Source organism: Sinocyclocheilus rhinocerous, unplaced genomic scaffold, assembly GCF_001515625.1.
Source record: "Sinocyclocheilus rhinocerous isolate Xijiao unplaced genomic scaffold, SAMN03320098_v1.1 scaffold148, whole genome shotgun sequence".
Lineage (NCBI taxonomy): Eukaryota > Metazoa > Chordata > Actinopteri > Cypriniformes > Cyprinidae > Sinocyclocheilus > Sinocyclocheilus rhinocerous.
This window is the reverse complement of record NW_015653472.1, coordinates 1,854,310-1,878,342: the sequence shown is the minus strand read 5'-3', so window position 1 is coordinate 1,878,342 and position 24,033 is coordinate 1,854,310. Positions and strand designations below refer to the sequence as shown.

General features: G+C 36.3%; 1 protein-coding gene across 2 annotated transcripts in view; it reads right to left on the bottom strand.

Annotated features, from left to right (window-relative positions):
* The window catches only part of LOC107716154 (receptor tyrosine-protein kinase erbB-3-like), a 24,407-nt gene extending 4,322 nt beyond the window's left edge, over positions 1–20,085 (bottom strand). Inside the window, exons 1-24 of one of the 2 annotated variants that reach the window (XM_016522507.1) lie at positions 19,647–20,085; positions 12,644–12,795; positions 12,381–12,561; positions 10,841–10,966; positions 10,273–10,335; positions 9,979–10,097; positions 9,696–9,837; positions 8,461–8,574; positions 8,206–8,323; positions 7,845–7,918; positions 7,636–7,726; positions 6,392–6,400; positions 5,865–6,061; positions 5,600–5,732; positions 5,426–5,519; positions 4,076–4,233; positions 3,892–3,945; positions 3,642–3,783; positions 1,917–2,036; positions 1,727–1,825; positions 1,461–1,646; positions 1,213–1,368; positions 752–827; positions 535–681 (exon numbers count right to left, since the gene is read on the bottom strand). In XM_016522507.1, coding sequence (XP_016377993.1) covers positions 535–681; positions 752–827; positions 1,213–1,368; positions 1,461–1,646; positions 1,727–1,825; positions 1,917–2,036; positions 3,642–3,783; positions 3,892–3,945; positions 4,076–4,233; positions 5,426–5,519; positions 5,600–5,732; positions 5,865–6,061; positions 6,392–6,400; positions 7,636–7,726; positions 7,845–7,918; positions 8,206–8,323; positions 8,461–8,574; positions 9,696–9,837; positions 9,979–10,097; positions 10,273–10,335; positions 10,841–10,966; positions 12,381–12,561; positions 12,644–12,795; positions 19,647–19,725 — 2,830 coding nt within the window. In that variant the 5' untranslated portion in view covers positions 19,726–20,085. The remainder of the gene's footprint in view (positions 1–534; positions 682–751; positions 828–1,212; positions 1,369–1,460; positions 1,647–1,726; positions 1,826–1,916; positions 2,037–3,641; positions 3,784–3,891; positions 3,946–4,075; positions 4,234–5,425; positions 5,520–5,599; positions 5,733–5,864; positions 6,062–6,391; positions 6,401–7,635; positions 7,727–7,844; positions 7,919–8,205; positions 8,324–8,460; positions 8,575–9,695; positions 9,838–9,978; positions 10,098–10,272; positions 10,336–10,840; positions 10,967–12,380; positions 12,562–12,643; positions 12,796–19,646) is intronic. The other variant, XM_016522508.1, reaches the window with a different exon arrangement.
* Between the last annotated feature and the right edge of the window lie 3,948 nt (positions 20,086–24,033).

Sequence of the window (24,033 nt, the reverse complement as noted above, 5' to 3'; positions counted from 1 at the left end):
CTTTTTTTTTTTTTTTTTTCAAATGGATTATGAACACTTAAATACAAGGAGCTCCAAAAGATTTTATAAGTTTTACAGCTCTTTTAGTTTAGATTATCTATTAATGTTAAATCCACAAATAAAATATTAAGGTTTCAACTGCATATGACTGGGGGGAAAAACAGCAGATTGATTTTATTATAGATATTTTCAAGGATTTCAATGTACTCTCATTAAAAAATAACTTTAATAATGTTTATTAGTTCTAATAAATAATTTTTTTCGCTCAAAACTAACCAAAATTAAAAAGAATTTGCCTATAATTTCTGCACAGGAGAGACTTGGTCTTGTTTAAAAAAAAAAAGGAAATATATGTCTGTATCCGCATCGGCTTTCGACCAAAATGATTTGAAAAATATCAGCATATTGGATATCGACAAAAATCTAATATTGTGCATCCCTTGTTAAAAATGTGTTTATAAAGATGTTCAGTGCTTTTATAAAGTTTTATAAAATCATGAAATGTTTCCCAAATGTGTCAAGCATCTGTCTTACACTTGACCATGACCATGTAGACATCTATGGTGCAGATTTGTGGTTGAGCCAGTCGCTCTCCTTTCTCCAATAGACCTGGCACATCATGAGGATGCATGGATGCATATGGCTCGGCTCCATATGACATCATTTCCCATACAGTCACCCCTGGAATAAGTAAGAAGAACTTCAAGCAACTACAAGTAAACACTTGATATTCAACAGCACTGAGACTCACCGTAGCTCCACACATCACTCTGATGAGTGTATCTTCTGAAGAGGATACTCTCTAATGCCATCCATTTTATTGGCATCTGAAAAAGAGACCATCTTTAAACATCAGAAACTTCAACAGATGATGCTTTTTTATTACACTTATTTCTCATAAAAATAACAAATTATCACCCCCTTCGTTAGGTGGTGTGAGAATATATATATAATCAAAGAATCCTGGGGGGGGGGAACAGAAAAACTCACAAGCAGAACGGTTTTCAACATTGATAATAATAAGATATAAGCATTTTAGAATGATTTTTGAAGGATTATGTGACACTGAAGACTGGAGTAATGAAAAAAAAATTAACTTAAATGATTTTAGCAAATGGCTGCAATATAACAAAGAGTGAAAAATTTAAGGGGGTCTGAATACTTTCCGTACCCACTGTATATTTTATTTCAGAAGTTTAATCTGTAAATTACCTTGTGTTCACTGTACACATATTTCTTATCATCTGGATACAGCAGGTCTACCACCCCAAAGTCTGAGATCTGTACTATGTATTCACTCTTGAGTAGCACGTTGCGTGCAGCGAGGTTCCTATGGGCTATGCAGTGCTCCTCAAGATAATACATTCCCTAAAGATACATACAGATACAGATGTTGTGTATAAACATTACGCACCAATAGGTTTTGTGTTACACGCTATTTCTCATCTCAGTCATCTCACCTTTGCGATCTGCACACACCAGTTGAGCAGACGCTGAGGATCCAGACTGTCTTTGTGTTGGCGAAGGTGTTGCAGCAGGGATCCGTGAGGACTGAGCTGGGTGACCAGCTGCAGACTCGTCCCCAGACAGATCCCAAGGTGACGCACTATATACGGGTGATCCAGGCTTCCCATCGCAAGCATGTGCTGCAGACAGGTGAAAAATCACTATGAAGGCATGAAGCAACACATGTATGAGTGTACATTATTGCAAGCTAATGTCTCACATCAGTAATCTCTGTGAAGGTCTGCCGGCCACTGCGGTCTTGGATGGTCTTCATAGCCACAGGGATTTTTACAGAGTCTCCTTCAGGAATCCAAAAGCCCTGAGGATGAAGTCACTTAAGCTTAATCACAGTTCAGAGAACAGGTAACTGTGTTTTGCAAAGGCAAACTTAATGCGGGAGTCATTCCAACCTTATTCACAGTGCCAAAGACTCCGTAGCCCAGAAGTTTGCCCTTTCGCAGCTCTTGTGGTTTTAGGATGCGAGCATGCACTTTTGTCCCCTTCTCTCCTGGATCCAGCGGCTCCATGCTCTGTGTGGAGACAGGAGGAAATTTGCATCATATAATATAGACAACCAAGGAAGTACAGTGGCCATCAACAGTTTTTGCAAACTATGGCAGTTAAAAATGTCTGAATATCACAAATACTTTCTGGAGGCAATGTTTACTCAGTTACTCAGTATTAATACAATACAATATTAATTCTGTATCACTAGACAAGCTTTGCTACTGTATATGTACAAATGTTTGGGGCCTTTAAGATTTGTTATTGATGTTTTCGAAAAATAAATCTCTTATGCTCGCCAACTTTAAAGAAATGTTTTCTATTTGAATATATTTTTAAATAAAATATATTCCTTTGATGGCAAAACTAAATTTTCAGCAGCCAGTCAGTCCAGTCTTCAGTGTCACATGATCCTTCAGAAATCATTCTAATATGCTGATTTGTTGTAGAAGAAACATTTCTTTTTATGATCAATGTTGAAAACAGTTGTGCTGCTTAATATTTGGGGGAACAGAAAAACTCACAAGCAGAACGGTTTTCAACATTGATAATAATAAGATATAAGCATTTTAGAATGATTTTTGAAGGATTATGTGACACTGAAGACTGGAGTAATGACTGCTGAAAAGTCAGCTTTGCCATCAAAAATTGCATTTTAAAATATGTATAACATTTTTTAAAAGTAAAATAAAATTGGTATAAATTATAATAATGTTACAGTATTACTATTTTACTGTTTTTAAATACATAAATGCAGCCTTGGTGAGCCTAAGGCACTTCTTTCAAAAACACAAACAAAAAAAATCGTACCAACCCCCAAACCCAAAAAAAATAAATCTCTTATGCTCGCCAACTTTAAAGAAATGTTTTCTATTTGAATATATTTTTAAATAAAATATATTCCTTTGATGGCAAAACTAAATTTTCAGCAGCCAGTCAGTCCAGTCTTCAGTGTCACATGATCCTTCAGAAATCATTCTAATATGCTGATTTGTTGTAGAAGAAACATTTCTTTTTATGATCAATGTTGAAAACAGTTGTGCTGCTTAATATTTTTATGGAAACCTTGATTCATCACTTAAGACATTTTCTTTTTAAGACAATTGCTTTTTACTCATTTACTTTACTATTACTTTACAGTCACTTTTGATCAATTTAATATGTTCTTCTTAATAAAAGTAATGTACACTTTACAGTAAATTCTCATTTTTATTTATTAATGTATTCAAAATTGATTAATCTATTAACTAACAAGCTCTAACAATGAACAATGCATTTTTACAGCATTTATTAACCTTTGTTAATGAAACAATGTTCATGTTCATGTTAGTTCACAGGACATTAACTAATGTAACAGATACAAATTTTGATTAACATTTACTAAGATTAGTAAATGCTGTAAAAGTATTAATCATTTTTAGTTCATGTTTACTAATGTGGTTAACTAAAGTTAACAAATGAAACCTTATTGTAATTACAAAAGCATGTATTCATATTAAAAAAAGTCTTACTTACCTATTATATAGATTGTAAAGATAAATCACTGTATTTTAAAAATGCATGGAACCTTATTTTTACTTTCATGTAGGTTAAGTAAAGAGCATTGTATTTAAGCAGATGAAATGGCTCACCTCACCACTCTCCAGGTACCTTCTTAGTGCTCTTTTGCGGCGGATGACCAGGCCTCTGTGATACAGCATACCAAGCACAAACAGTGCCAGGAGCACGATGATACCAGCAAACACAGCAACTGCTATACCTGCGATCTGAGAACTATTAGGAAGGTGTTGGGTTAAGGAAAACATAATTGATGTTTACATCTGAGTTACATCTGACAACGTTTGTACTTTCTAATTGTAACCAGAAGAGGGCACTACTAACCTGTTCACAAGTCTGTCAACCTCTATACAGTTTGTGAGTGCAGGGCCTGTGCATCTGGTGAGGGGGCAAAATAACCACAAATGAATTTTTCATTTCGTCCACAGCGTTCTCGGGTAACCATTAGAATGATCAATTAGAACTGACATCTGTTTAGACACATTAGTTTAGTTTTAGCGTGACTTACCCTCTTGTGCAGTTGAGGTGACAGGGCTTACAATGACCTTCTGCATTAGGATATTTAAATATGGTCTGACCCTTTTCCCCGTTCACTCCATTAGGACAAGTAGAAACGCAGTGAGGGCCATCCATCAGGTACGAACATGCTACACACTGATCAGCACCCTGATGCACAAAAAAAGAAAGACAACTTATATAAGATATTTATCAGTAGAACAAGTATTCCTGTCACTAAGCACCTGCGCTAAGACAAACAGTTCGCATGAATTTCTTTTATTAAGTCACTGTTAAAAGTGATGTATTGCACAATGAACAGTTCTGAAGCAAAGAGCCTGCAAAGCCTGTCTGGCAGGTTACTGTAATCAAGCGAACATGCAGACATTACACAGAGAGTGAGTGGGTTGGATTTTTTTATCGTAAAATAGTTTTGTTTACATCATTATCATAACACCCTCTAGCACTATCATACACAGTAAGAAAGATGTGAGAGGTTGATTAAAAATGTGTCAAATAGGCACTGTTAAAAACAAAGACTTGGCCATCATAAAGTTGAAGAAAACAAACCACATGAACAGCAGATCTAAGCCGGGGAAAATCTGAGCTACTTTCCTCTAAGCGGGGTAAAATCTAACTAAAAGAGGATACACACACTGCGTTATTTTATAGACTACAAAAGCTAGAATATGACTTGCGCACAGGAACTTGTATCTAACCTTTCAAGTTTTTAAAAGAGTTGATTCATGCCTAAAATGTATTTACAGACTGACAGATGAAATCTATAAAGATGAGAGAGGGAGAAAGCTATGGGGCCCCAAATGTGACAAAATGACTTGAGAATCACAATTTCAAAAATAATCAGTCAATATTTATTTTATTTTATTTTAAGATGAGAAATTTTTTTTCTGAAATAAATATTTAGTGCCACATTTGGACCAGTGTTATTTTAGTATTATTTATATACTATTAGTATTTAATATTGTAATATTTTGAATGAGCTTTTTTTCATTTTTATTTCAGTTTTACTTCAACAAAAATGAGAAATATTGGCAACTGACATTTTTTGTCTAATATTCATATTTTATTTCCGGGCAAAGAAGAAGTGCTCACTAACACAGATTTAGACAGATTTGTGAACAATATTTGAGAGAAATAGGCCTTTTGTGCACATAGAAAAAGTCTTAGATCTTTGAGTTCAGCTCATGAAAAATGGGGGCAAAAACAAAAGTGTTGCATTTATAATTTTGTTCAGTGTATTTCAGTGAATGAAAATAACAATGATAATGACACTGAAATGGGCCCCCGTGGACAGCTAAAGCAAAATGAAAGAAAGAAAAGGCTAAATAAAAGTGTTGCATACTTTTCCTTGGCATGTTTGTTTCTCATTTTGGGGTAAACACTCAGGGTGACAAGCAAGGCACTCTCCATTCTCTGTTGCAAACTCCCGTGGCTCTCTGTGGACACACAGAGTCCTTCAGACACTGACCCAACTTTCAATAAACTTATAGTTTGTAAATCTACAAAACACACTGACCCAGAGTAGAGGTTGCAGTGGGATACACAGGTGCCATGCCGACTGTGGTTCCTGCACGACAAACACTGCTCAGGCCCCGGGCCCCAACATCCTGCTGCTGAGCACAGTGGGTCACACACATGGCCCTCTTCCTCTGTTTACATGAACACAGACATGCAAAGCAAAAGATTGTTTGTGTACAAGTTAACGATGGACGACAAAATAATAACATACATATGTGAAACAAGTAGTATGCATTCTCCTGTTAGGGGGAAACTTAACTTACCACACTTGATCTGGGGTTTGTTGTCCTTGATGTCATTATCACGGTTACCGCTGACGATCTGGCTCCAGTCAACGGTGTGATGGTAACACAGGTTTTTATTTTGAGTGATGTACACACTGCCATCGCTGATCTCATGCAAGGAACGCAGTCCCAGAGACGTGAGCGAGGGAATCTTCATCACCAACAAAGAGAAGGGCCTAATGGAGAGGATGAAATAAATGAGAAATAGGAAAATGAATGAAGGAAGGGACAGATCCACAGTGATTTCCCTTGAGAACTTAAATATAAGCACCCGTGCCAGATCATAAAACGAAAGTAGATGAACCATTCATGACCCTGAATATTTGCTCATACACGCCCCTCTTATCCTTACGGAAACATTTCACAACCCATCAGGAATATTGCCGTCATTACTTGGAACCCACAGCAGGAAAAAGACAATGTTTGTGCATGTGATTGAGAGAGAGAGCAGTACAGAAATACCGGTTCTCAGACAGTTAGTTTTGCAGGTTGCAGGGAGTACATACCTCTTGGGGCTGCGGGACAGACATAAGCACATGTGGAGAATGAGGGGAGTAACATATAATCACAGGGAACACAAAAAAACAATGGTGAGACGCACAAACAATGTTAAACACTGCAGGATTAAAAAGCATTAAAACACTAAGTGGAGAGACAAACATTTTAAAGATTAAATAAACATGGGATGTGACTGGGAAATGACACACAAAATAATGACTGATGTGCTGCACATGCACACACACACAGGGTCCAAAATTACCGTGACAACCCATGAATGATATTAAAATTCTATACTATTTTGTCGAAACAAATTTTAAAAAAATACTAAAAACTAAAATCAATCTTTTTAAATGCTTGAAGTAAATTTAGGCATCAACATTATAATTTACATTAAGAAAAATTGATATTTATTTTGAGATGTACTTTTTGAGACTAATTAACTTTGAGAATGTTTTACTTTAAGTGAGCATTAGATGGTGGTAAAAGGAGTGTATACAAATAGCAAATGAGTGCAAACAATTAGATATTCAATATTGTCTAATATATACACTGCCATTTAAAAGTTTGGGATCAGTGAGATTTTTTTTTTAAAGAAATGAATACTTTTATTAATCAAGGATGTATTAAATTGATCAAAAAATTGATCAAGTGACAATAAAGACATAATGTTTCTAAATTTACAAGATTTCTATTTCTATTTCAAATAAATGCCATTCTTTTGAACTTTCAATCAAAAAAATGACTCAGTTTCCACAAAAAATATTAAGCAACACTGTTTTCAATATTGCTAATCATATGAAATGTTTCTTAAACACCAAATCAGCATATTAGAATGATTTCTGAAGGATCACGTGACACTGAAGACTGGAGTAATGATGCTGAAAATTCAGCTTTGCCATCACAGGAATAAATTACATTTGAAAATAAATTAAAATATAAGCATAATATAAATATATTTCACAATACTACTGTTTTTACTGTTTTTTGTCTTGGTGAGCATAAGACACTTCTTTCAAATACAAATTTTAAAAATCTGACCCCGAACGTTGTGTGCATCAGTATTGAACAATACAAATAAAAAAAGAACATCTTTTTTTGTAATAACAATACTGCAGTATATACATTTTCATGGCCAGTAAAAAATATTCATAATAATTCACCCATGTGAATTTGCATGTGTGGCAAAAAGTTAATATTGGACCCTGCGAACATATATAAAACACAAACTCCTACACACTCTCAGTCTTACTTGTGTAGAGATCTTCCCTGAATGGTAGTGAGACTGGAGAAAACAGACAGATCGCTGAGTTCATTGGGCCAAGACTGAATGTTCAAAATTCCTACAAATCACACACACACCGCTGAGTCACAACATGACGCAGAATGACGTAACAAAAACTACAGCAACAAGAACATAAACAGAGAGCAATCAGTTTAAGTCTAAAATAATTAGCATACCAGTAATTTCTCTGACAGTGTTAAACACTTTGAGCTTTTCAGGTTCCAGAGGTGGTATGTTATGATAGACGTCTCTGCAAAATAAGAACAGAGTGGATATTAGCATAAACAATTTCAGTAATGGACTCCCTGTGGCCGCTCATCAATCAGCTCTGTTTATTCATCAGTTAATAATATGTGAAATGCTGTTGAAGACAGTGAAAAAACCTGAGCTTAGAATTAGCCAATGAATCACACGTAAAAGCCTAATTAAAGATTTCGATGACATTACAAGGTCTGGAATATAGCACTGACTGTTTATGGCACAGTGTTGTTCAAGTCTGAAAGAGCTTATCAAAGAGTGTTTATGTGTGTGTCTTACCCTTTAATACCTAAGATCAGAAAATGTAGACTTCCTTGGATCTTGGTACAGTTGATAAAGCTGTCTATGTTACTGGAGTCCACTGTCTGTCTATGACTTGCTCCCGTTCCCTCACATACTACACAGAGAAAGAGAACAAATCTGAGGGACCACATGACACCAAATTAATTGTCTCTTATTCAAGACTCATAAACATACACTGCATTCAGCTGCTGTGGCCCAGAAAATTAAATAACGGTTAGATGGACACTTTACCTTTGGGGCATAGGCCAATGCAAGGTTCACACTGCTTAATGCCATTTTTCTTTTTGTCTTTTTTCCCAGGAGGGCAACTGCTCACACATGCACTGCCATCCACAATAAAGTGTCCTGAAAAAAATACAAGGAAAAGGGCATCCATTCTACACATCGCACTCTTCATTATGTCTTAAGACAGCTATGAGATTCTCTTTTTACTTTAATGTGCTTTGTAAACTACCATTTTTACAGCATCATATACAAACACAGTTCTCAAAGAAGAGCCACCTGTCATGAAAGTGTATTCTGCATCATTTCTATTAAAATATCTTTAAAAATACGTACATATACATAACATTTCTATAAATAAAAATGATTAAAATTATAAAAATATATGTATTTTGAGACATTTTTAAAAGGAATTATTTAGTGGTTATTTGTTTTTTGATTTTGTGACTTTCTGTATATACTTCTGATGGTAAGTGACAGTGATTTGATTTGTTCATGTTGTTTAAGTCAGATAAAAAAAAAATCATAAATATACTTAATTTCCATAAATAAAAAGAATTCATATTATAAACTATATGTATTTTAAAGACTATTTACGAATAATTTATATATATATATATGTTAATGATTTATGATTTAGTGTTTTTTTCTGTGACTTTCTGAATATGCTTTTAATGGAAAGTTAAAGTCCATTTTCTTTAGTATACTTTTGGTATCTCTGATTTGATGTTGCTCAAGACTAGCAATCATTGTGGTTTAAAACCATGTATTATGTTGCAATTCCTAAAAATGGCACCAGCAATCTCTCCTGTGTTTTATTTACTCTTCAACGCCAACGCAGGTGGTGTTTGGCAAGTGTTAATTGTGGACTCTCCGGCCACAAATTTAATCTAAAAGTACAACACAGTAAGGGGAGTGGTGTAGCATCATTCAAATCTGGCATTTGTTTAAACTTGTGTCATGTTTACCATGTTATTCATGGTCTTCCATGGATACGTCAGTGCAGTTCTAATGCACTGTCAATGAGCCATATCATCCAAATCTCTCACTGAATGCTCCCAGAGTTCATTTACAGTTCATTTACAATAATTTACTAACGTATACATCCTTTCCACCAGGTTTCAAACCAGCTATCTTTATCCACCAAGCCACCATTTCCCCAGAAACTGGTTATTTATTTTCTGGCTCATGCTTTAGTAAAACTCTCCTCTGTGGTAAACTGAGTTTAATGGCTCGTAACTCACCGGGACATTTGGGTACGCAGATGGAACCGTACTGATACATGGCTTCAGAGTTGGGCTCCAGCTGAAAGGTCTGTCGGTTATACACCAGAGGCCAAGGGCAGTGAGGGACACAGGCGCCTGAGTGATTGACATGTCGACAGGCCTGTTGGGAGAGTATCAGAGTCAAAAGCCTGAGAAAAGTTTGTTATAATGCTTTGTTTTGTTTTCATTGTATTTGTCTCTTACAATAGATGTGGCAGGTCTTGAGCAATTAGAGTATAATGGCAATAGTGCTAATACTCACAAAGCAGTCTGTGTCTCTTGGTCCAATGCAGCCTCCAGCACACTCTGTGTGGCAGCACTCATTAGGGTTGGTCCCGAAACAGTGGCCATGACACTGAGGCGCACACACTGTTTTTGTCACTGAAATATACACAGACAAATTACCTTAGTAAGGTTTTGTATAACAGTAGGATATTTATTAAATAATACAAACTGCAAAGTATCACACAAGATACACTATAATTCACAAATTTGGGGTCAGTAAGAAAGTAGAGAAATTTTGAAAGAAACTGAAAGCTGAATCTCAGTTACTCACATTTCTGGCACTGATCTTTACGTGGACCCCAGCAGAACTCTCTGCACGCAGAATCACAGGATCCTATGAAACACACAGAGAGGTCAATGATAAATGATAAATAAATGAAATTACAGGGATAGTTCTCCCAAAGATAAACATTTTGTCATCAGTACCAGACCCTCATTTGGACCCCATACTGTCTCATTTTATCTGATTTTGTGATTTTGTAACACTGACATCATTGGCATTTAATGCCATTGGTTCTTGTTCCTCACAAAAAAATTAAATAAAATTTGACAAGGCATCAGAAAGCCTTTTAAGCTACTTTTACTTGAATGGCTCTCTTTTGTCTTTCAAATCATCATCATCCACTTTCCATACATGGTAAATCACAGCTCAAATGTTCTTCCTCACATTCTATTGTGTTTTACAGAAGAAAGACAACAATACGAGGATGGGACAACATGGGGGTGAGTAAATGACGAAAACATTTTCTGGACATGAATATCAAAACATAATTGAGTGACACTCACCTATCTCACATTCTCAATCAATAACCACCCAATCAAGGTGTGAATGTACAAACCTCTTCTTCCGTTGTTCTGGATCTGGATGCGAGCGACACTGTCTCTGACAATGTCCCGCCAGTTGATCCATGGAGCATAACTGAGATTCCTGTTATGGACAATCTGTACTCCTCCTTCCAAGATCTCTGTGTACACAATGAAGAAAGTCTGATTCATTTAAGGCAGAACATGTGATGTATAGAAGATGGCGGCACATAACCACACAGTGGCTCGGCGCTCTCCAAGTAGCAGCAGTTCGTCACTAGAGGGGGAACAAACACCTGTTTGTGCTTGTCTAAAGTATTGTCTATTAAAGGGTTAGTTCACCCAAAAATGAAAATTAGCCCACAAATTACTCACCCTCAAGTCATCCTAGGTGTATATGACTTTCTTCTTTCAGACGAATCCAGTCAGAGTTATATTAAAAAGGAAGCAAAGTTTCCTTACTGTAGCAAAGGAAAACCAGTCTCCTCTTGGCTTATATCGAAATCCTCCGACATTCTTCTTTACAAATCCTCGTTTTGTACTTCAATGAAATGACCGGTGTTTTGATCTCTCCGCTGCGCTTCCGCGTTCATCACTTCTGAGCGGCGCATGCGCAGCGCTGACCTAATACGTCTGACTTGAGGGTGAGTAATTTGTGGGCTAATTTTCATTTTTGGGTGAATTAACCCTTTAACTGTACTATATTGAGTGTGAAGAGTTATTTTAAGTTTCAGTTTACTGTCAAGACAGAATTAAAGAGGGGTTGTTCTAGTTCTTGTAAATGTCTCAGAAGATCTGCAAATAAGTGCAGATAAGTGCAAATAACTGCTCAGCTAACACAAGACGTATAGTATGTGTCCCTTCTGTGCACCTTTTCTAACATCTCAGATGAGTCTGAACAAGTCATCTGATAGAGTTTGAACGATGTGACCAACAAAACACACAGACACACTTCTGCCAAGCTCAAGCTCTTTTGAGGGGCTGTCTGTATAGCATTTTGCTCTATGGAGTGACATGGGTGTGCCAGTGCTATGCAAATGTGCCAGATTCCTAAACACTCCTACACATTTCCTCAAATCACTGATGTCAAATCACACTGTCACATCCTTTTGTTTTGAGAAGGTAACTTTACAAGACATGGGTCATAAATGCTCCACAGAAAGGAATGATTTGAAGAAGCATTTATGATCCAAGTGATACAATCTCTTCCACATTGTAAAAATGATTACTGGATTACGTTTAAAGAAAATACAACTTCAGTCTTCGTACTTAAAAAAAAACAAAACATGTTTAATGTGTTACTTGTTGTTTCTTTGTTATTATTTGTGAAATTTACTAGTAATGTTTGTTTGAAGATTGTTTCAAAATAAATCCATTTAAAGTGCATTTAAATTTGAGTTTTTGTCCTATATCACTATTCTCAACCAATGAGTAGCAGGACATTTTGTTTCTGTTTCTGCAGTGGCACGTTGCATGGCAGTTTCATGTTCTATTTGGACAAATGACTTATTCTGGACTCAATGTGACATCTGTCACTTTCAATCTTTGATTCTTTTGAATCACATTTCATCTCACCTGTGAGGTTGGTGAGGCCCAGATCTTCCAGGCCACTGTGACTATCAAAATTATGGAAGACCGAAAGGGCCCATTCCTTCTCATACAGGCTGCTACCACGAATCACTCTGAGCTGGTCCAGCGGCAACCTGCTGAACTGGTTCATAGCAATGAGGATGTACCCTGTGACCTCTCGGATACTCTGAAAGAGAAGCATAACATAAGAATTTTATCTTATGGCCAAATCAACCATTATATACAGTATGTATAAAAAATTATCTTACTCCAAGAAAGGAGAAGTCGAGGTCACTCTCCATCTGTGTGATCTCAAGGTTGCCCATGACGATCTCACATCCAGTGTAGCGCTCCTTCAGGTTGTTGTAGTGTTGTACAGGGGAGCCTGTGGAGCTCAGAGCATTCTTGGTGCCCGTGCAAACTGGTGGGGAAAGAAAATAATGAGATCTAATTATGCTGTATATGAGTTTATGGGTCATTTGAATAGCAATTTACTGTCACAACATATATTGTAATTTATTTGAAAGAAATAATACTTTGATTTAGCTAGGATGAATTAAATTGATCAAAAGTGACAGTAAAGATATTTATAATGTTATAAAATGATTCTATTTCAAATAAATGCTGCTCTTTTGAACTTTTTATTCATCACAAAATCCTGAAAAAATGTATCACAGTTTCCACAAAAATATTAAGCAGCACAACTGTTTTCAGTATTGATAATATAAGAAATGTTTTTAAAAAAAAAAGCAAATCAGCTTATTATGTGATTTCTGAAGCATCATGTGACACTGAAGACTGGAGTTATGGCAGCTGAAAATTCAGCTTTGGCATCACTGGTGAGCATAAGATACTTCTTTCTAAAAACATTTAAAATCTTACTGACCACAAAATTTTGATCAGTATATTTATTACAAAGAATAATGTCAGTGCAGCCCTCAGTTTTGGCTTATGAACCAGGTTAATACTGTGTGTTTTAATCATTATTGTCACGGTACTGCTCAGTTGCCTGCATGTGTAGTTCAAGTGCCAGTTCAAGTGTATTACTGTCAGGGGCGCATTAACGCACAGGCTTTAACGGGCTGAAGCCCAGGGGCCTACACTTGGGAGGGGCCTACTGGCTGCAGGTAAATTATATTTTTCGAATAATTATTTGTATATATGGGCGTTTGCAGCAGTGACAACAGCATTCTGTAAACAAACTCACACACTCATTTTCAGTGATGCCCTGCTTGTAAGTATATGTAGTGAATGGGTGATGTGTTTAGGTTTCCCCCACACAGTTTGTATCGTTGGAATGTTCCACTGATATACTGTGAGCGGAATGCACAATGCAATAGTAAAGAAGCCTAGCACGAGAGCTATTCTGTGTACATGCCTTTATGCACTGATGTTTAATTAAACGCGAGCACGGCATGTTTCACTATAAAAACGCAATTAGCAACCACCAAATAGCCCACATTTATGCCAACTTGCCAAGTGATTGTTTCGATCTACAAATGATGAATAATGAATATTTTGTGTAATTTATGGTGTTTAAATCATACCTGTAAACTCACATTTCAGCCAGGAAATTTTTTATGGCATTTTCTTTTCATACTGCCTCTGTATTATGCCTGTAATAACATAGTGTTTACTTTATGTAAAGGCTATAATTCTGCTGCTCCACAAGTGCCACCTTCTGGCAATGAGTGAATTTGCATATTCACTTATTCATATTTTAAGCAGAACAGTGCTGTAAAAGGTAACTGGCACGTCAACAAGAAAAATTCAAAATTAGACAAAAATAATTGCCAGGAAGCTAAAAAAATTTTTTTAAATCTAGGGTAGGGGGCCTACCGTAATGCTGTAGCCCAGGGGCCTCTGGTTATCTTAAGCCCCTGATTACTCTACATGCATTTTCCATTTACAAACCAAAAGCTGAATCAAATTATGCTGTCGATAGACATATTAAGTAGTAAATAGCCCAGAATACTTCTTTGTGATAACCCATTTAAATATATAGGCTGATAATCTTTTGTAAATTACTGATCAGTTGAATTGTCAGTTTGATCATCTATTTGTAAATAGCACAAATATATTAGACTGTTCTTGCAAGATGCAGAAGAAGCCTCTGTACACAAATATAGTCCTTTTGAAGTGGCCAGTTCCACACAAGGCGTCCACTCACAGCACACACAAAGACTTCATGCAGTGGCCACAACACAAGGTCATTAACATAATGAGGGCAAGGTCAGAGGTTGCCGAGAAGCTGCAGGTCAGCATGTAGTACAAGACAACTGAAAGTCCCCAAACAGACTTAAAAAGACAAGAACATAATAGTGGGAAACAGCTTCAGACAGAGATGGAATCCAGGGTTATTGGCCCGAGGTGACAGAGAAACATGACAACTGATGGAAAAGTCTCTCTCTCTTGCTCTCTCTCCCTACACCCCACACATAAAATACACAAGGGTCTCCGTGACCCTTAAGCCATAACTCTTGAGTGTACTGCAGTGCATCTGCAGAGTGGCATTACAGAGGATTGTTCATCATGAGCACATTACTTAACTGACAGTCTGTGTATCACTTTTTATACTGTGGCATTTGAGGCTACCCAGCATGCACTGCAAAAGATTTTAACAGTTTTGAGATTCTGGTCTCGTAAGACATGACAATAAATTAATCTTGGCTATGTTCAAGTTATAGCAAGAATATTCCAGGTTAAATTCAGTACAGCTTTTGTTTTAGTAAAACTCATCTTCAGTCTGTAAAAAATGAAGAGAGAATGGAAGCCATCCAGTTAAAGGCCTTTTCTCAGAATCTGAGTCAAACCTGTCCATCACAACACAGATCACAGAGACCAGCAGACTGCGCTTGTCGGAAGGAGGGACTTTGTAGAAAACGAAGCGTTTGAGAGAGGCGGGGCATAGAGGACCTACAATAATGTACAGTATTTGAAAAATAATGTGTTTTTTGAACATTAAAGCATGTCAACATATTCTGTTACACCAAATACACAAAATAATGATCTTTAAAAAAGCATCATATGACCCCTTTAACTCAATTTTGACAAAATCTGTAGTTACGGCATTTTGCCTTTGTAGAGCAGAATTTTGCAAATCAGCCCTAAGAGGTGGGACGAGCCAGCCACAAATATGTAAATAGGGCGTGAGTTTACCTTGGAAAATTCATTTAAGAACATAGAAGGACTTGAAAATGACATTGTAAAACAGCAAGTTCTGGCTGGTGAACCTGCGTGCGTTCACATTCAATAAACCCTTCCATAATAGCGTTGCTATAAAATATTAATTGTGTGCAAAGAACACTCAGGAAGAACAAAAAAATCTTTAAATGTTGGGAGCTGGCAACTGCCCGAGAGCCAAGGGAACCTAGTGTGCATTGTGGGCGTATTTTGCGAGGGGTTGAATGGTATATTTCCGAGACTGGCAGAATGTAATGCTCAGCTGCATGTCTGGGGCCTAAGGCTGAATCTGGCTATGAGATCTAGAGAGGCATTATTAATGAACAAAGCGCAGTATTGTTACTTAGCTATAAATGTGTGGCTCTGTTAATGTGTAGCTGTGATTGACAGTGGTTCTGTGTGTGTGTGTGTGTGTGTGTGCAGGGCTGAGATCATACAACCAGACAATAGGATGAGTGTGAGCGTAGCACTCTATCAAGAGGAGGGGGAGTCCGGAGAGGGGGACATAAGGACATAATCTAAGAGTGGCCGCTGTCCTCTACACTGCTCCATTCTATACATTATTGCATCCCAAAATGTGTACCACCACACCACTGAGTGACTACAACTACAGCAGTCAAACACACTCGCCTGCCCGTCTGATAGTCACAGGAATGAGGCTGGAGGGGACGAGCTATAGTAGCATGTGTTCTGGGAATGCATAAAAATGTGCCGCTTACAGGAAGTGCTGTCACATGGGTTTCGGTTACACATCTGCACTATTCTGCATGCAAATTCTGCATGTTTGTCTTAGATAAAAGAGCAAATTCACAATGGACGCACTTTGTAAACATCTTAAATGGTGTTATATCTATAAATGTGGCCTTTTATTTCTAGTTTCTGCAATACAAGTTATATATTGGCTCAAGTGGTTTTATCAGTTGAGTTTGAATGTATGCACAATTTATTGGGACTATAAGGTGACTTTTGATTGGTAGCAGTTGATATTGGATATTTACTGACCAATATTAGACATTTAATTGTAGATTCTCTTTTCTGCATATTTTTACATTTTAGATGACTTTTGCTATTTTTAAGTGCTATCTTAACCTACATAAATGCATTCCAAAAATCTGCATACTGTACAGTTCTTGCATTTCTGGGTCAGATACATATTAATTTTTTTAACAAAACAACATCAAAACAAAATTAATATTACTCTTACTCTTACTATTTATTACTATTTTTTCATGCTGCAATGGTTCATCAATAGGCATGCATATTCATGTTTACCAACAAAATTCATTTACAAAAGTGTGTGCAAGATATTAGAAAGGCTAAATAGATGTACTCATAATCCCACAGATGTTAAAAAAAAAAAACTCAAGATGTAAAAAAAGAAAGTGCATAACACCATGATGTGTAAAGCCTAAGTTTATACCCGGGTCAAAACTCTTTTCTTCTCTTTCTCTCTCTCTTTTTTTTTTAATCTAAAAAAAGGAAATGTGCCTTTTGATAGTCTTGGCCCATTTGCAAAGTTTGGTTCCTGTACTGCTTTTTTTTAAATTTTTTTTATCTCTTCCAGGTCAAAAAAGACCTGACTGCATTACAGCAATATTACAGCAGAAATTGTAATATTTGAGAGCACTTTTTCTTAAAAAGCGTTTTTAAGACTTTCCACCTCTTTTTTTTGTCATTACATTCTTGAGCAGATCTCAAAATCAATAGTTATCCATATTTCATACTGTACATTATAATATTGTAATGCATAAATTCTATTAAGCATCACAACATGGATAAAATTATTTTTTAGACAAATTAGTAGAGGTTTTTAATATTTACCTGCCACAACGCTGAATATTTATTGTACTGGCCAGAATTTTAATCAGTGCATCCCTATTATCTATCCAGTATGATGAAATGAAATCTGAGAAACACCCTTATACAAAAGGCTATGCAGACATGCACGTGTAAAAGTGTACACCCACATGACTTGTACATATTTGCTGTTATATCAGGTATTGTCTAGATAGCATATGCATATTCATACACACACACACACACACACACAATGTCTGGATGCCTATAATGTATGGATTTATGGAGTCCTGTTCATTCACACGAGTAATCTTAAATCAACAGCACCACAGATAGAGAGCAGAGGCCTCTATGGAACATACAATAGAATCCAGCAGCACACAATGATTATAGTTCAAAGAGCATTAACAGCTTTAGTCAGGGCGGGGACTGAGCATGTATGACAGGTAGAACAAGAGAAAAAAAGAAAAAAAAGAAGGGTGAATGAAAGAATCCATGAGGGAAAGCAAAGATAGATTAGTAGACACTTGGAGAAAGAAATGAAAGTAGTACTAGTGTCAAACTGAAATAAGAGCCGGCATTAGACAAAAAAAGACAACTTCCAAAACACACATCCACACCTATTCATGCCAACTTTTGCAAGTACAGACTGCTCCGAATCAGAGGCCACTACATTTGGCGGTTAGTGGGACGTATGCATAGTTTCTGTCATTCCTTTTACTAGGAAATCTGTTAAATGAAGTGATGCATTTCACTTTTTAAAAAAAGAGGCTTCGTCTATATATACACATCTACAGGATCTTAATATTTGATATTGCACCATCAGGAGAGCTTTTTTAGGTCAGTGCAGAGGTCAACCATTCAGAATCTTCCCAGTCTTCCTCTCACCGGAAGGAAAGGGTGATTACATTATTAACTTAGTCCAGTCCTTTCTATCAAACCTCTTGCACGCTTAAAAGAGGCTGAACTTTGAAGCCATGGTTGTAAAGGAGTTATTAAAGAGCGGTTTATGATATGGCACTATAGTCACACACACCTTATTCTGTTCAGCTCAGTGACGTAATGTGATTGGTGGCAAAAATAAGAGATTGGGGTTGACCATCACGGGAATCATAGTTCTTAAAGCTAATGTTCTGTGGAAAAGTTACTGAGGGAAAAAATAGCCTTTTGCCCTGAAGCTGTTTTTAATTATTTCAAGAGTGTCAATATATCAAGTCAACATGACTCACAACCTTGCAACTGTTTAGGGTAATTTAAAAGAACAAGCATTTCCGTGTTTGTACATAGTTCTTTTGAACTGTGAATTGTGATATATGTTTCTGATGTGAATCTAAATCTGAATAAAAATGTTGATCATAAAAAAGAACAAGCATTTCCTATTATTATTACTCAGTACACAAAATCCTACTGTAAAGGCACATTAGCCATCATACATGTCCACATTATTAATGTTCAAGCTCATCCCACTCATACATGCTTTCTCAAATCATTCATACACCCTTGCTAATTTTCATATACAATTAAGTTCTGATCACTCTTAAAAGAAAAGTTAATGGAAACTTTACTTTGCACAAAAGGTACTTTATAATGGAAAAAGGTTCTTTATTATAAAAAATGCAGAAAAAAATGTTCACTGAAAGGTGCTTCGGGGAAGCCAAAATGGTTAAACTAAACACCTTTTAGGATCATTTATTTTAAAAAGTATAGTGTAATGGTCAATGGCGATGTCTAGAAAGTCCAAGTGGGTTGGACTTTCTAAAGTCAAACCCACTTGGACTTTAGAAAGTGCTAAACTTCGTGCAAAACATATAGGCCTATATGGCACTTTTATTATTTGAGTAATAATGACTACAGAGTGCTTTTAAAAATGCATTTGCCACACCACAGGACTATTTAAATGAGCAGCAAAAAGGTGATTTAAAACGTGTGACCAATCATAGCACCTGCTTTCCTTTATACAGATAAATAGTAAGTAAACATAAAAAAGTCAATGTCTATGTTATTGGTCAACAACCCAGGTACAGATTACATCCTATAGTTTATAGGTGGAACAACTCATTAAATTTAAACAGGTGGAAAGGGGCTAAACCCAAGGGGTAATAAGGGGCATAAACCACGACAAGGAAATCAAATAACATTTAATAATATTTAAAAAATAAAAATATTTTTAAACTCACATGATGAATTGTTTGGCGAGACAACGACATTTTCTATAGTACTTCACAAGTGTTTCTTATAACGCCATTTAACGATTATACATATAATTAAAACGAGAGTAAAACACTTGTATACCTTCTTGTGTTTGTGGAGTTACTGGCTGAGGTACACAGAGAAACACGAGTGCGCTGAGCGCGAGCACCTGCTGTCTCATCTCGTCTCGTCTCGTGAGTGAAGGATCGTGTCGGGCTCAGACATACCGCGGAAACCCAGACATCAAGCGCTCCCCTCTCAAGGAAGATGGATAGCCTGGGGATGATATTCCGGTGGGGAAAAAAAGAATATTTTTTTTGCTAAAATAAAATATCTATGAAATTCTTCTATAACTTTTCCTCGGCTGCTCTCCCTGTTGAATAATCCCTGTTCCCTGTCAATTAATCCGCGGTGCGTGTATGATCAAAAAGTTCCGCTTTGCGGTAGTACCTTTTCCCCTTGGATTTTCCCACTTAGTAAACGGACAATAAACTACTTACTTAGCCAAAACGAGATTAGTATTGAGAAGGAAAGCTGAAGGTATGACGCAGGCTCACCACTCCCTGAGTGTACACTTATGATGTTCACATTTGGATTGGCCCGATAGAGCGCTGCTATTTACCAATCACTGCATGAACACTGCGCTTCTCCACCCTTCAGAAACTAGAGCAGCAGCCTGTGACTCACAAACTGATGGGAGATGCTTCATGAAGTGATGAGCTGCAATTACAAGTGTACCTTTGACTACTTGCAATCTTGAGGAAAAAAAAAAACTTTAGACTATGTTGAAATCATAGGCTACATTTTGCAGGCTGTTAAAATGGACTGTTTGTGAATTAAAATTAAATACTGACCGGTTTTGATAATGACTAGCCTAATAAATATTACGGGGAGGCTGTAAATAAATACTGATCGACTAATAAAAAATTGCATAAAGTTTTTTTTTTTCATAGACTACTAGGCTATTTACTGAAAAGTGTGCTCAAAGTAAATGACGTTCAATCTCGCCTTATTAATTAAATTATTAATCATATTAGCAATATTTGGCTAAATCTTCATTTTTTGATTGGCTTGAAAGATTACCTCTGTCCTTGCCCCTTTTTAAAATTATTTTTTATATATTATTTACATGTCCACTCTGATTGGTCAGTTTAGAAATAATTGCACAGACTTTATGCCAGTCTTTTTCTTCTTCTCGTTATTCATGTCGTGATGAAAACTTGCCGTGGCTACCGTGTGTGATAGAAAATATGATACCGTAGTAGGCTATATATTTGCACTAGTTTATATTTTATATGAAGACTATAATATGATTAAAATAATTTACACTGATTTTAACGGTTTAAAAAAAAATTTTTTTTAAAGGGAAATGTTAAATTCACCTTATTAGAAATCTACAAATGTAGCTTTTTCTTCAAATTTGTACATTTTTGCTAAATTTACCTTTCAACATGTGAAAAAAGTTAATAAGACACTGATCTATTCTATGGGACAGAAACGTTCCCCTCCCTATTTGAGGAATCACTCATTTGCATGCCCACTAAATAGCTTCCTTCAGGGCATTTAGTTATGCTAATTATAGAGGGCTGAGTGGTAATAACTCTACAGGTATCACACAGAAACTCCAGTCAGGCTCTTGTCAGAGTCCTGCAGTTTCATGAGCGGGTCGTCATCCTCAGAGGGTCTTGCATGGGTTTCTTGTTCACAGTGAAGAGCATTATTGTACTCGTGCCATGTCGACTGCTTAATCCCCCTATTGACGCATATAGACCGAGCCATCACAATAGGCACATTGTCAAGGGGTTTGGTGACTTCTAAACCCGCAGCAGAACATGCCTGATCTCAACAGACTGTCCACTGTACAGTGGTAAACACCCACATCTGAGAGAAGAGCAAATGCTTAAGATCACGCTTCATTATATATGAATTTACAGTTATGGTGGCAGCAGCTGGCTGATTCTAGTTTTCTTAGTTGACAAGAAAATCTGGTTTTATGGTGCTTATTTTCAGCTTTCTAGAATTCTGGCTAACGTGTTTCTTATTTAAAAATCAGCGGGACATGTACTTTTTGTCTTTGCATTGGCCTAAATTATCTTTGTCGAACTGTTCTTGTCATGTTGTGATTCTGTACAGTAAAGAACGCTTACTCTGTTCTCTACTGTATAATGTCAGGACACTTTTGAGACCTCTTCTGGTATCACGGAATATTACAGGCACTGTAATCACTTTTAAAATGGTGCTACAAAGTGACAAATGTTGCGAGAAAATAAACTACCGTTCAAAAACTTAAGGTCGGTAGGATTTTTAAGGAAATTAATACTTTTATTTAGCAAAGACGTACTAAATTAAATAAAAAGTGACAGTAAATATATTTCTCCAAGATAAAATAAATAAATGAATGCTATCATAAAAAATTATGATTAAATGAGTAATTAATATCAAGCAGCACAACTGTTTGCAACATTGATATTGATAAAAGTATCTTTAGCAGCAAATTAGCATATTAGACTGATTTCTGAAGGATCTTGTAACACTGAAGACTAGAGTAATGACTGTTGAAAATTCAGCTTTACCATCACAGGATTAAATTATATTTTGAAATAAAATAGAAAACAGTTATTTTAAGAATTTTTTTACAATATGACTGTTTTTACTGTTAAAACTGACAAAATAAGTGCTTTTGAATGTGACAAAAAATAACCCATAACACCTTGATGTTTAACATTTTATGTTTATTTTTGATTAGTTACAAAACATAAATAGAATCAACAGTTGAATTAGTTACAATTTACAGTAGCTAAATCACCAGCAATAAGTTTAGTCCTCTATAGATTATTTTCACTTAAATAACCTTTAATTATTGGTGGTCAGTCAAGTAATTCTGGGGTCCCCCTGGTTTTACTGTACAACTTCACCCACACTATACCTCCACTGTAGAAATGATTTGGCTTCTAATATTCCCAATCACTTGCATTGAATTAAAACCCCTCTAAAAATAAAAAATGTATATCATGTTGTAATCTTTGAACAAACATTTGGGGTAAAGTTGGAAGCCGGGGAACATCGAGAAACTGTTTTAGGACCTGTGTATCACAGCTTTCTCAACACTGATCAGTACACAATTTTACATTTTTTTTAAAACCCCTTTCAAAATACAAAAATAATGATTTCTTTTTAGATTACATGTTGGTAACACTTCAGTAGAGGGTTAACTTTACATTTCCCATTTGTACAGATCAAATGGATAATGTTTTGAGTTTGTTGTTGAGAACACAACAGCCTTTATACTCACCACTGCTGTACTGTTGGTTTACTGCAAAGAGGTGGGTCTTGTCTTTAGAAAAATGACATAAAACACTGGAAACTGAATGATCACAACCCTCTGTAGGCAGCGGTCATGTTGACCTCTTTTTGTAACATCCACAAGTTCAAGCATTAGCACAATTCAAAAAGCTTCACAACACAAACTGGACCCTCATTCCCTGTGCGCTTTACACAATACATTCCACCCTATTATCTCTCATCTACTTGTTGAAAAAAGCAGGTTGCCTCATTCGTACCAACCTTCCGTTACTTTTCCAAACAAAACATTAAAGAACACAGTCAGTTTTCTGTATATGGGCATTGCAGACTTATGGAGAATGCGGTCTGACAACCACTTTATAAATCTCTAGTAGTCTGTACAACAGAGTTGCGTAGCTGCCGATTTAACCTCTTAAGTGCCACCGGCCCACCGCTCTTTTTTTCGTTGTCTTTTTTCTCTGTCACATATCTTAGTAATAATCATAAATTACATATCGCTTGAAAGCTTAAAACCTCAAAATTCATCCTGTGAAAACCATTTTGAAATCGGACGTTGCGTTACCATGGAAATGGTACTTTAAAATCTTTTGGCAGTCTCCTCCCCCTTAGTGGGTGGAGTCAGGTGTCATATTACAAAATGTATTACACCGTGTCTACACCGGACGCGGAGCAACAAAATACAATAGAACCTATTATGCTGTCTTACACTGGATGCGGCGCGACAAATTCCCGACAGTAAACTGCTGCTGCGTTCTATTTATGACATACTGACACAAATGTCAAATGATTTTCAACGGTCGCTTTTGTCACGTCCAGTGTAGACAGACTTTAGCTGTTGCGGCACGGAGCGACACGACAACTGTCACGTGCGGTGTAGACATGGTGTTATGGTCTTTTAGAATAAAATCTTTTTATAATCTTGACAAAATACATATTGTCGGAAAGGTCTGAGTCTCAAGATTCCATATTTCGTGATAGAAGTAATATTGACAGAGATATTTAGACATTTGTGACAGAAAAATGCATTAAAAAAATTCAATGGAGTTTTGATGGCACCCAGTGGCTGTTTGTGGTATAACGCCCTAAATAAAATCTCTCAGGAACCTCAATTGTTTTTATATCAACTTCAAATTCGGAACATAACTTATTTAGACATTAGGCTTTAATTTTATAGCAATTTTGGATT